General features: G+C 40.3%; 1 protein-coding gene across 1 annotated transcript in view; it reads right to left on the reverse strand.

Moving 5' to 3' along the window:
* Positions 1–7,444: 7,444 nt before the first annotated feature.
* DAB1 (DAB adaptor protein 1) overlaps positions 7,445–14,140 on the reverse strand; it is a 105,331-nt gene continuing 98,635 nt past the window's right edge. The window contains exon 15 of the mRNA XM_030455215.1: positions 7,445–7,977. Within this exon, the coding sequence (XP_030311075.1) occupies positions 7,933–7,977 (45 nt within the window). The 3' untranslated portion in view covers positions 7,445–7,932. The remainder of the gene's footprint in view (positions 7,978–14,140) is intronic.

Here is a 14,140-nt window from a genome sequence, read left to right on the forward strand (position 1 = left end):
TGTGCAACTTTTAGCAGCACAGCCTCTCCCCCTGGGATGCCTCCCAGTGCTTGGATGATACAGATTAAAACTGCAGTTTAATCTGCTGGTTATGGGGGGAGGGAAATTATCTATAAAATTAATTTCACACACTAACACAAAACAAACCTGAGAAGCTGGCTGAGTGCTGTACCACCAAATGGCTCCCAGTTACCTTACAAACCACATTACTCTGGCTGTGGAGCTGTGGCCCTGCAAAATCAGCTGCTGGCTGCTGCATCCTTTAAAAAAAAAAAAAGGAAAAAAAGGAGAAAAAAAAAAAAGTTGTGTCTTAGGAGAAATGGTTTAGGCTGTGCAAAGTTGCCTTTTTTTGCTTGACTTATTTGTTTTGAATAACTTCGTTCCAGACTAAACCCCAGGTGTGCCTGTGGGACACAGTTTGTTCAACCTTTGGCACCATTGATTTAGCTGTTAATCATTTGTGCATGGCAAAAAAAAAAACCCAAAAAACCCCAAACAACCACCAACAAAAAAGCCCCCCAAAAAACCAAAACAACCCCCCCCCAGAAAAACAAAAGCAAACAAAAAAACCCCAAAAAAACCAAACCCAAACCAAAACACTTCCAGGAAAGATCCCTCCATAGGTAGAAGCTTTGCTGGCTGGGAGATGCAGAACACAGGCAGTATTTTAATAGCAGCAAAAGAGAAGCCAGGATTATAAACTAAGCACCCTCTGGATTTAATTGCAACCCCTGGCAGCATGTGAGGATCTCAAAGCTCCTGTTCCACTGCTTCTCACCATGAGCATCTCAGTGCTTGAAGGAGCTCAAACTGCAGCAAGAACCCAAAAGTCAGAATTTCCTACCTGTTCACACACTTCTCAGAGTGAACTGAACACCCTTTGCAGAGCTCGTGACACCAACCTAAGTTTGTAACCCCTTGTCCCCATAAGTGACCCATAAGCTGTCACCATATGGTTTCACCAAATATGATGATTTTTTTTTTTTTAAATGACAATTTCCTTTCCAAATGAAAACTATGAACAACATCAGAGATGAAAGGCCCTTTCTGGGAAATGTCAGACTGAAGCCAACAAACAGCTACTCAGGGCATCTTAGATGCACTTTTCAAAAGGAGTTTACTATTATTTCTTTTTTCTGAGACAATATTTTCATTTCCTTCTGCAGAAGAACACACCTGGCTCATCCAAAGGCTCACCCACTGATTTAATGGTGAAAAACATATATCCAGGGGGTAAATATGGTAAAGCTTACAAGTAGGAAACCCTAAGGAATGTTTGCAGATGTTTGACTCTGTTGCACCATCATTTTTTTTACTTATACATTTCATTTCTGGTGGTGAGACTGGTCCTCTGAAAGGCCCTGGAAATAAAAACCACATCTTGTTGAGTTTATTTCTCCTTTCCTGGCTTTTGATTCATTAAAAATAATGCCTTACAGGGACCTGGTCCAAATCTGCCACAAGTTCAGCCCTGAAAGCTTTGATTTATCTAAGGTCCTGTGAAGAGGGGCTGCAGTAATGAGGAGGAAAAAAACCCTTCCATGCCCCATGCCTTCTCTCCATTAGGCCTCAAGATAACACACACACAAACTCATTTTTTAAACTAGAAACACCATTTTTGAAAGAAAAAAACCCACTCAGAACCTGAATTTGCCAAATAATACAAAATTCCCAAACCCCACAAGCTCTTACACCATTGTCCCAACTGGCTCTTGGCTCAGAGCTCTCCTCAGACTAATAACTTTCTGTTAAAGGAGACAAAGATGCCACAAAAGGTCTTCACACAGCCAGAACCTGGCAATAATTCTTCATAATCTTTTATTTTCACAAACGTCTGAGGCTGAATGGACATTGATTTGCTGCCCATTACCCTGGGTTTCTTTTAATCTACTTTCTTCACCGATCAGGAGTATTTATGGAAGTGCTGCTGTGGGAGCTAGGAAATGGGGTTGGAAAAGCCAGCAAACAGTATCAGATCTTAAAAGACCTTTTTTTTTTTTAAAAAAAAATAAAAATAAAAACATTCTGTATCTGAAAGCCCCTTGAATGGGTAACATTTGAGGCTATTCTTCTTCTTGAGATTCCTCAGGTGCTGATAAAACATTTTAGGGGTGATAGATGAGCCACAGGGCAAACACATCCATTGAGATAAGACTATTTAAAGATCTAAAAACTAATAGCTGGAGAGTCGTTTCACTAATAGACCTGGTATTTCCTGCCTCCAGTAGGATAATTTCAGAAAGATACAGGCAATGGTACAGGTAATCAGGAAATGGCATCAGGATATCTCCCCATATTCCTCACTGTCAGGCTGAAATGTGTAATTCACTTCCCCCACACTTTTCAGACAGCAAAAGCAAGTAAAAAAAAAAAAAAAAAAAAAAAGAACCAAAACAAACCCAAAACCAAAAAACCACCCATTTTCCTTCCCCCTGCCAGTTCTATGCTTGATATTAGGTATTAAAAAAAGGCTTTTAATGGGGCTGACCCTAAAAAGCAAATCAATATGAGAAGACCAGCTTGGGGAAAACCTCATCACAAGAGAGTGAACAGAAGTACCATAAAAACCATGATTTTTATGGTAGTTGCATCAGAGCACAGCCAGGAAGAGGGATGAGTCCCACTGAGCCCACATGCAGAACCAGAGACCCAGGCACCAGTAAGGACAGTGACAGCAACAGACCCAAGGTGACATTCTGAAGCAAACCCTCAACATTTTCTGGTTGCCATTTGGATTTTTACCTTGCTCATTCTCCAGTGTTTGGCTCCTGGTCTGGTTCAGAGGGATGATTGCAGCCAAGGGATTCAACCCTTCCCAGAAAATTGCCAACAAAGATCCATTTTCATTTCTTTGCAATTCTATTCTTTGGAGTGAGAGCACTATTTACCAGAAAACTAATAAAAATCAGCCTGAGAAGACTTGAACTTTTAGACAGACAAGAAAAGAACAAAGGCAGTGGTGCATGGCAACATATATCACAACCTGGAAAAAGGAAGAACAAGGTTAGCTCAGGCTGTTGCTGCAACTGTCACTGTGCAGTGATTAAAGCACATAAAACATTGCCTTTAATCCAAAGTAAGCAAGTTAAAACTGCATAGTCCCAGTCTGTGCAATCAATCCCTTTTCTTGAAGTCACTGACATGGAAAAGAGAGAACTGTCAGGCTCCTCACTCCTGGAAAACCACAGCCTGATTCTGCAAAGCCTGTGCTAAATGAATTCTCATTACTGCAGGAGATCGTGGTCTTAATTAGCATTAGTTAAATCAAGAGCATTTCTGGAGGTAGTCATGTTTGGGTTGGATACTCTAATAAACCATCTAGGAATTCCTAGTGCACAGAAGTTACAGTAATATTAATGCAATACAGTACAGTGCCACAACACAGTTTAAAAACACTTCTTTTTTTCTTTTTTCCCCCCTTCTGAACACCACCACCATCATCCAGACAGGTCCTTCCTATCTGGGGATCCATCACCATCACAAGACTACATCTCAGACCTGCTCATCCTGAATTTTTACACCAAGTCTGCACAACAGCTCTGCAATGGGAGCTGATTATTCTGATTTTTTAACATAAACCAACTTTTAAGATGAGCATCAACAAGAACAGATTTGGCTCACATTGTAAAAATGCATTTTAATTTAAAACCTGTGTCTTTTTGCACTATAAGCTGATGTTTTGTAGCTCAATGAAAACCAAATAGAGCGTGTTCCCCCTTCCAAGAAGATGTGAATAGCCATATGCAAAACGACATGAACACCAAGCATGTGTTCATCACAACAAAACTTTTTATTCCTAGGTGGGATCCAAGGATTTCAACAATATTCAGTGACAAAGGGAGGTTTCAGTCTGACCTAGTGGTCGTTTCTGGTGGATGATTAAAGGGATACAATAAAATCTAAGTGAACATTCAAACCTCTCTCTCTACCTGTACACAGACACATGCTTCTTACCCTTACATTTCAAGGTGATATCTTGCATTTTTGCATTACCCTCTTGGCAAAAAAAAAATGGTATTATTCCTTACCTCAGTGGAGAAATCCAGTCCTTGGTACATCTGAATATCAAACATTATTTTGCATGGGGTTTCAAGAGTTCCTCACCAGCAAAACACTTGAACCTACCCCAACCAGCAGAAAAGTCCCACTGGAACAGATGGTGGCATCTTAATGTCCTAATGGATCAAGGCTTTGCTTTCAATTCTATGTATATTACTGGAAAGTTTGGGTTGCTTTGTGGCTTTCTTACTTTCAAAATTGTCATTTTTAATTCTTAATTTTATTTGAAGAGGAAAATGAGACTGAAATTACAACTTGTCGTGCCACAAAGGTGCTCCAGCTTTCAGTAAGACTACACAGTGTTGCTTCTCCCAGGAACCTGAGATTAGACAGGAGCTGAGTAAAATACCTACTGGTTTGGGATGCTCATCCTGAAACACCCAAAACAAGGGCAACACCAGGGAGGCAGCAATGAAAAGCAGCAATATAAGAATGCAAATTCTTAAGCATCACTTGGGAGTCTTTAAAATCAGGCATTCCCAAAATGGAGGCACTTTTTTTTCTCCTTTCCCAGATATTTCCTCGACAGACACCCACACTGTAAGAAAGGCAGAATTACAACCAAAGCTATGAAACAAACTTACTGAAATTATGCCTTTTTTTGAATGTTTTTATTCATAACAGTATTACATGGTGTGTTACAGAAATTAATGGAAAATCTCTAAAAATTTGTTGGTTTTGTTGTTGGTGAATGCATTATACATAAAGTTAAAAATAATGTGTCCATATGTGTTAACAAATGGTCATTATCTGAGGTAAAGTTAAAGTAGGTTTAGAAATGTACTGCAACAGTCATTTTCTCTTTCATCTTTATTAAAAAAATATGTGTCAGGATGGAGAAATAAAACTGAATGAAAACCATGGAGTAAACATTTTTGCAAAGAAGGTGCCCAGTACGTTATTAGATGAAAGGTTTCATCAGACACTTGGATGACTACGATCTATCAAAATATCTTTTCATGACAGGTAAAGATCAAGAACCTACAGGGGATAACAGGATGGCTGGTGGGATTCCCTGGTTTTTCAATTTCAAGTGATGGATTTAGTGCTAGTGAAGGATGAGGGATTAAACAATTGCACAAGCTGGATATTTTAGTTATCTACAATACTGGTACAGTGCAGAGGCCTTGCAGACCTCCCAATTCAGCATCTCAACCATGACAAGGACTATTCAGGATTTGTTTTTTTAGCTGAGAGTTGGTAAAGGTAAGACAAAGGTCCATGGTGATGGTCCAGCTCCTCTGATAAGACACTAAAATCCCAGCCTCATTCCCCCAGCACCTACTGGTTGCAAGGACTGTGTAAGTGATCTGTTTCCTACAACTATGACATCAATGGATCCTCTGAGATGGAAAATCTCTTCTTTTCCTTCCAACATTTTACCCCCTAAAAGTGGAAATGCACCCACGATGACACGAACCTCAAATGGCAATGATGAACCCAAACTGTCTTTGTGGTTCCATGCATGGAGGACAAAACCCAAAAGAGCCACTGGAGGAAGGCAGTAGCACCACTGTGCAAATGAGGAAAATACTCTTAAAGAAATGTCCTTTTTCACCTCTGCTCTTAATCCTGAAACACTCAATCCACTGAGTTTTGGTTCATCTTCTCCACTTAGGATCTTCCTTCTGGTGGCAGAATCAGATTCACTACAAAGCTGTTTGCACGTGACTAAGGAATAAGCATCAAATGACCAAAAATGAGAACAGTTCTCTGTGGGTTCATCAGCTCTATCCACAGCTCATTTTTCATTCACATTCATCCTGTACCTCCCATTTCTCTAGTTTCCCAAATCCAAAGAAAAGACCGTGGTATGAAATTTGGTTATACATATCAACAATTGCTATCCCAGTTAATTCTGGCCTCTAAACCATTTTTAGCTTATCAGGAAGATGAAAGAAAATAAAATATTTATAACTCCAGGCCTAGTTTCAGCATGATAAAAATGTAAATCCTAATGTGTCAATTTAAAAACAAAATCTGCACAATAACCTTAAAAAAGGATCAATTAAGAATTTGATTTCTTTAACCTTTTTTCCTTTTTCTTTTTTTTTTTCCCCCTCTTTTGCTTCTTAGTGTTAAACCACTAAATTCAATATACTGTAACTGCATAGGAACACCAGGAAAACACACTTGACCTGCATAACAATTCTCTGTAGGGCAAAAATATATAGATTCCTTCTGAAAACCATGTGCTAAAAGCATGAACCCAAACACTGCACTTTTTGCTTCATAACCATAGAAAAGAAGACGTTTTCGATTCTTTTGTTCTGTGGGTAAACAGTTTGATGACTTCTATGCAGAGGTTGAAAGGAATGTCAATAAAAAGTGATTTCTTGTAAGTGGAGGATGTCTGTGTGATAATGCCAAAGCATAAAATCCTGTGTTCCCATTCATTTCACCAGTGGCTGACAAGCTGACTGGTTTTGGCAAATGCACTTGAGCTTCAGCCTGTTCCTGTAAGCATGTGAAAAGACAAATGTGATGTGAGAACCACAAACTGGGGTTTTTGCCACACCTCCCAAGCACTGCAAACTTGCTACCTTCTCTACGGTGTAATGGCATTAAGTAAAAGAATTTTCATAACATTGATATTTACAAAAAAACTGGCAATTTTCATTCGAACTCCTTAAAGCCATTTCCCCTTAAACATTTAAAGAGTTTAACAGTAAGATTCTTTTTTTTTTTTTTTTTTTTCAAGTTATAAAATAAAAATCCCATTTGATTTTTCTGATGTACAAAAAGTGATAAAGATGAACAATTTGATCACAGAATCAGTCTGTTATTCCAAAATCCATGCCATCCTTGTCCCATCAGTAAAGTCCTCTTCATCCCAATTCCTAAACCAGAATCATACCAGTATTATTTGGCAAATGGTTTTTGTGTTGGTTTTTTTTTTTTTTTTTTTTCATCAAAAAAATGGCACACAGAGAAGAAAACACTTGTCTGCATAGCATTACAGCAGCAAGATACTGAAGAAATAAAAATATTCCTTTTCTGCACTTTGTTTAGAGTTTCCTAGGAAATCTTTTGTCTTTCCTCAGTGGGACTCGATGTCCTTTCTCTACCCCCAACATGAGTATTCAGACAGAAAGCAGCATTTCTTCCTCATGATGCACTAGAACTTCAAGGTCCATTTGGCAACCTTTTCAGTCAGGATGGAGAGACAACCAAGTTTTTATGTTGTGGTTTGAAATTAGGAATCCTTTCCACAGGTGGTGTTTTCGCTGTGACATTTGTCACTCAAAACAAAACTACAGGATAAGAAATAATAATGAAAAAAAAACCCCAAAACCCAATAAAAAATTACTCTGCTGATATTTTTGATGTTGCTGCTTAAATATGTCTAAATATGGATTAAAAAAAGAAAAAAAAAAGTCAGGATCAGCCTGATGGAAATGATGATGAAAAAGATGTCGCCATGACATAAAAAGTGCCGACTTGTGCCCCAAAAAGCTCTTGAATGATGATGCCACTGCTACATACAGACCAAGCTTTTTGCTCAAAAGAAAAAGAATGTCTATTACTGAGTAAATTTCAGATGCTTGTTATTTATATGTGGCATACAGAAGATAACAGATGTTTGAAAGAAGACCGAGGAGTAAGATTTCCTACTCTGGATCCCCATGGCTTGCGGGGACGGGGCTGGACTTGTGGTATGATCAACAGGGAGAATTGGGATTTTGTGCTGCCATAGGAATCTGCCATTGGTTGCCAAGAAAACCCCATCAGGAACACTCGTGGAGCCAGTCCAGGAGGGCAATCATCTCTCCAGGTCAGTCAAAATCAATCAGAAAAAAGCATGAAAGCCAAAGGCCTGCCAGGTTGTTGGGTTTCATTTGAGTCTTGGAGCACCACAAGCCTGTAACAATGCTATTTCTTAGGTCTGTTGATCTGGGCGTAGAGAGGTTCTGCTTCCTGGGGATAACAAAAATAAAATAAGCCAACATGGCTCCAGACAGTTTTTAGAACATTTTTAGAACATCCTCTCTTGAGAACAGCAATACCTCCTGAGTCAAAACCCAAAGGAAGTGTTTGTTTTCTGAGCTGCCTTGACTGATCACGGCACCCTGGCTGAATTGGGAAGAAAATCTGACTGAAATATTTCTGAAAAAATTCATAAAATGAGAAATTCTTTCAGAAAACAAATGCTCACTATCAATTTCCTCTTCCACTGTTGTCCGTGGACTGATCCTCAGGAGGTATTGCTGGGCAGAGACAAATGAAGTAATGAAATGATCATTTCTGTGACTGGATGTTTGGAAGTTTACAGGCCAGAAATGCAGCTGGCATCAGAGGCTGCTCCTAGTACCAGGCTGAGACCCATCCCCAGCAGAAAAGAGCTGTGGGTTTTCCACAACTCATGGTGGAAAAACACTTTTCAAACAGCAACCACTGCTGAAGGCTGAGATGCTGAAGCTGTGATGGGATTTAAAGTTATAATATGAGTTGCCTGTGAGGAATGGTAGCTCCATGCAGTCTGATAGGAGTCTGGGTAGCCATTAGAATGATTATTAAAGCTGGTGGAAAGCAAGAGGGTTTGCTAATTCTTGGGAATTTCCTGGATGTGAGGGGGAAAAACCCAAAACCTGCCATGTTCTTCAGTGCTGATACCCTGTGTTTTCTTAATACTACGTTCATCTTGGCTGCAGTGGGAAGCAAACCACCCATGAACCCTGGAATCCACTCTCCTTCATTTCCAGAAACTAATTTATTAAACTAAGAATGACATCTAAAAAAAGAACAAGACAGGCAGAAAGGCTAATTAATGCCATACTGCATTAACTCTCCACAGCTTGATAAATATTCAAATACCACACCACGACGTTGAATTTAACCAAGTTAGAATCAACTCATGTTACAGCAGCATCAGAAGAGCTGACTCTGAGCAAAAAAAAATAAAATTCTGAGGGTTGGCAAATTGCTGGGCAAAAATATTTGGCAGGGGATGGCACAGGGTTTTAATTACTTTTTATATAAATGAGGCTGCTGATGAAAAAAAAAGCCAGCTCAAAGGTGGATCCACAGGGCTACGTTTATCCCATGTCCAGTGCTCCAGGCTGTGTCCCATCACACAGCAAATCCAAAATCTGAGCTGTTTCCTCCATGCCAAAGAAAAGTTGTCACTTTTCCCCTCAAATGACAAGATTTCTGGGGCTTGCAGAGACTGCTTCCCCATCTCCTAACTCCATGAGGCCCAGAGTACCCTATGAGGATTACGAGAGGATGAGAGAAATCCTTGGGAATGATTAAATAAAAGCTGCTGAAACTATCCCCAGCAAGGAGTAAATATATTTTGTGACCTTGACAAACCAAAGGTAATCAGAAGCGATGACTGAGAGTAAATAACTGCATTTCACAAACTCAGTGTTAAGCCTACCTGTGCCAATTCTCATGTAAGTCAGACATGAAGCTGGCAGAATGATCTATCACAGCTAGTTGGGAGAAAATCTCTACTAATTAATGTGGGAACCTGACACACACCAAGCCATTCTTCAGGCATTTGCTGAACCTGAGGTGATTGTGAAGGGAAGCAAAAGGGAGGAGGAGAAGAAAAGGAGAGGGAGGGAGAGAATCCCTTTGGAACAAAAGATGTCAGTTTTTCAAATGCCATCAGGGAAAAAAAAAAGAGCTTTTCAAAATGTCAAGTGGGCTTGTTAGAGCTGTCCTCAAAAATCTTTCAGATATGCAGATGCACTTAAGTAACAGGTGGCCTAAGGTGTTACTGAACTTGACATCTTGGGAAGAGGAGGAGGAGTTCTCCAGGGGTCATCAGCACACTCACGAGGCAGCCTTTGGAATGAGAAATATCTTTGATTTGTACCCACCATTTATCTGAACATTCACTTGATGTGGCAAAGGCCTGAATTTCTCACTGATTTGAATAATTTGTCTTTCAGTAGAGCAGATAATTCTGACTGAAAAATGTGCTCTTATGTCTTCTTTTTACTTGATTTCCCCCTTCAGGAACCTAAATGAGAAATTAATTGCAGCAATTGCGTGCGATCCTCTCAGCCAATTTTTTTCTTTTTGGTTTTGTCAATGACTGAGATTTGTTTTCTAATATTTTGAGCTAATTCAAGCAGTGCATCTTGCCTGTAGCCCAACATTTCAAATGGCATCTGTAAAGTATTGATGATAATCAAGAGGGCAAAAGAGAGCAGAAAGGGACAGAAAAGAGGCAAAAGGAAAGTCAAGTGCTGTTGACTTCATGGATAGATTCTCTCCAAGTGCCACACAGGGGGAATTCACTAGATTCTAGAGGGTGTTAGAAGCAGAAATAAACCCTTTTGTTTAATGTAGGCCACTCAGAAGTCACAGGGAATGCAATTAAAAGGCAGGTGAACTGAACTCACAGCATCAGAATCATCTCACCTATGTTTTCTGCTTTCTACTTCTACGCCCGATTGGGAACAAATCCATAGGGAAGAAAATGAGAGAAGGGGTCTTTGTCAAACATAAAGAAAAGAGGAAAATAGAGGGAAAAATCAAATGGCATACAAGGTTTCCAATTCACATAGCCACCTGGAATCCCAACATGTTTTCCATTCTATAGAATTGGCCCAAAAGCACTTCTGATGTGCTGTCACCAACCCACTGGGAGAAACCAAAAAGGCAACTGGCAGCACCTCTCATTTTGCTGCTAAATCCCACTTGAAGGCTTCTTTCAGCTTTGGGGATATGCAATTTCTGGCAGATGTTTGAAAAAAGTAAATGTTTTCCTTTATGTTTGGCAGCTGCTATCAGTGGAGCCTTTAGCTATATTCTCACATACTAATGGGGCTCTTTCTGTTCATCAGGAGCCTTTAAAAAATGAGGCACTGCAGGAAGAGGATGTTGATTCACAGCTCAGGTATCTGACCAAAGTGACAAGGCTGCAGTAAGGGACCAGAAATGTCTAAATATAGATGCTTTTAGTGAGATGGCTAAATATTCAGGAAGCTACAAGTATATATATGTGTAAATGCTGAGTGATGAAGTCTCCCAGAATGAATGGCAAAAACTGCCACTGAGAAAACTTTCCCTGTGCATCCTCCATTTACATATTCCAAAGATACTTCATGCTTAAAAATCAGCTTATTCTTCCCATTTTATGGAACATTTTGCACAATAAACAAGCCCGTAGCCAACAGTAAGTACTTCTGGAATAGGACACTACTGCATGAGGTAACAAGGTTGCTAATGGGTCTGAGGAACATTATGCAAATGCTAAAAGGAAATTTGCATCCCATCGAAGGGCATTAACATCTGCTCCCCAGCAGAACTGAGCAGTGGAGAACATCTCTTGCAAGATTATACATCTACTCAGGCTTGTGTGGGTGAGCTGGCTCACAGAACAGCAGAGGGGAAGGTCAGGAAGAAGCTGTTTTGACACCAGCATCCTCTCATCACGGCGAGGCACCCTGCTACGTGCAAAGCTTCAGGCAAGAGGTAGAGAATTGCAGAGGTGAGGCCTGCAGAGATTTCTTTGCCCTTTACAATAGATGCTCAGAGCTGGTTTTATTCCTGCCTGACTGATCAGAAAGGGCAGGCTCAAGTGATGGAGTTTCATGAAATAAAAGTGTGCTGAAGCACCAGCCAAAAAGGAGAATTTTGTGCTGGGGATGCAAGTGAAGGGAACGGGAGTGCAACGTGGCTTCTCTACTCATTGCATGCTGACTCAATAAAATGGGACAGAGTAAACTTGGCAAGCAGGATTCCAATGAAATATCTCTGGTGATGGGACAGGTAATTCATAGAATCACTGAATGGCTTGGGTTGGAAGGGACCTTAAAGCTCATCCAGTTCCAACCCCCCTGCATGGGCAGGGACACCTCCCACCAGCCCAGGTTGCTCCAAGCCCCATCCAACCTGGTCTGGAACATTTCCAGGGAGTGGGAAACCACAACTTCCTTGGGCAACCTCTGCCAGTGTCTCAAAGGATAGAATTTCTTCCTAATGTCTCATCTAAATCTCCCCTCTTCAAGTTTTAAATCATTCCCCCTTGCCCTCTCTCTCCACACCTGTGTAAAAAGCCCTACCCCAGCTTTTTTGTAGGCTCTCTTCAGGTAATGGAAGGTGGCTATAAGGTCACCTTGGAGCCTCCTCTTCTCCAGGCTGAACAATCCCAACTTCTCTAGCCTGTCTTCATGGCCAATTCCTACTGGCCATTAACAGGCAGTGGTTTGTCTGTGGTTATTTTCATTACACTTAGCCTCTAGGAGTAGCATCAACACATCAACCTTCTGGTTCAGGATCATGACTGGCAAGTGCCTCCATTATAAACCTAACTAAGAATTTTTCCTAGTCTCAAATACCCAGCCTATTATAACCTTAAAAGTCTCTTAAAGTCATTTTAGTATCCAGATGGATGCCATACATCCATAAAATGAAAAAGAACAAAGAAAAACTCAGAAAAACTCAGAAAGATGAACCCTGCTCTATCGTGGTCCCAGTAAAATAATGAACTGCAGCAAAGAAACACTCCTATTATTTCTGGACCCCTTTCCTAACAAAACAGTAGCAATGCAATTATACTTCCCATCTACCTATCTGGCAATTCTCCTTCACACCAAATTGTTCAGAAGTCTCAGAGATTCTAAACTGAAGGAGATTGCAGAAGCAGAGATGTAAGTGAATCTCTAGGATGTCTCTGTTCAAGAGCAGCCTGAACTTTTCTGGTCTTATCCTTTCAGATTCCCTGGGAAATCTGATGATGAACAAACATAAAGCATGAAATTACAATTCCAGGATTTCTCTGGCATGAAGCAAGACTTTCCAGACTCTGATTCCTTCCCAAAAAACACCTCTTCTGTCTCAGGTTCACAGCCTTGCTTGGTGCTGTGTCTTTAGATGGAGAATGATAGCCCTAGATCCTGCAGTAAGAACAGGCTGCCCAAAATCATTATGAATTTCATTTTGGATTCTATTTAATTCCTACTGAGCCAGAGGAATGATAGTAACAGATCCTCCAAATAAAGCCTTTCAGTTTTGAAGGCCATCCAGAATCCTAATTCCATAGATAGTGAGCAGAAGGAAGAGGATGAAGAATCAGCTTAATATGCCCTCCTGAGGCTCACTATAAGCTCCCAGATAAGCCAGTGCTTTGTCCACAACTTGCTATTTTCTTTTAACTTCCTAATAACAGTCTGAAGAAAGAGTTCTACTAGTCCATCAAGGAGCTGACTAAGATTATTAGGAACATTCATCACTAAGACTGGCACTTGCTCCAAGACTGATGATGGCAGTGGGCCACTGAAGTGCCACCAAAAGCTGATAGACAAATATTCTAATGAACTGGTGCTCTCCTGACACTGCTGATAGCATCATGAAGAGTGTGACATATTTGGAGGGCTTCTAATTGTCTGCACACATTTCACAGAACGACTAAACAGCTATTTGAGGAATATATGCTCTAGCCACAAATGTTTTGAAGGGTTCCTGAGAATCAATCATGAATGACTGCCAGTGCAAGTCCTGAACTGGGCAGTATTTCAATAGAGCTCCATTTGTTCCAGCACTTAAAATGACATCCATTGCAATAATTGTGCTATCAAATCTTCCCTGATTCTTTTTCAGAATTTGCCTCGAAGAACCAGCTTGTCCATATGGAGTTATCCAACATTTATGACATCTGATCCCAGTATTCAGGCTGAATTTAGACTTTCCACAATCAAGATGTTTTGCTAGGAGATGCTGGCAAACATAACCACAGGGATCTGAAGAAGCCAGAGAGTCAAGTTCATGTCTCTCCTTCCCTTTTCTCATTATGCTTGGAGGTTCCCTCTTCTGTAGCCTTTGCTAAACTTTCAATTATAAATCTTCAGGGCTTCCTCACATCCCAGTGTGGTAGATCTATTGCTGAGACTGAAATACACCCAAGAACAGAAATATCTGCACCCTGTAATTCAGCCTGATTGGGTGCACTGGTGCTAAAAGGATGACCAGGTAAAAACTCCTCTGTTCAAACTGTGTGCTCTAATCCAAAATGAATTGGATTAAACAATAAGAAACAATAAGAAAAGTTTAATATACTTGGTAGAATAATTAAATATAGTTCTTTCCCTCTCTCTCTCCGTCCACCTTAGTTACACCACACTAA

The sequence above is a fragment of the Calypte anna genome, chromosome 8, assembly GCF_003957555.1.
Source record: "Calypte anna isolate BGI_N300 chromosome 8, bCalAnn1_v1.p, whole genome shotgun sequence".
In the NCBI taxonomy this organism is placed as follows: Eukaryota; Metazoa; Chordata; class Aves; order Apodiformes; family Trochilidae; genus Calypte; species Calypte anna.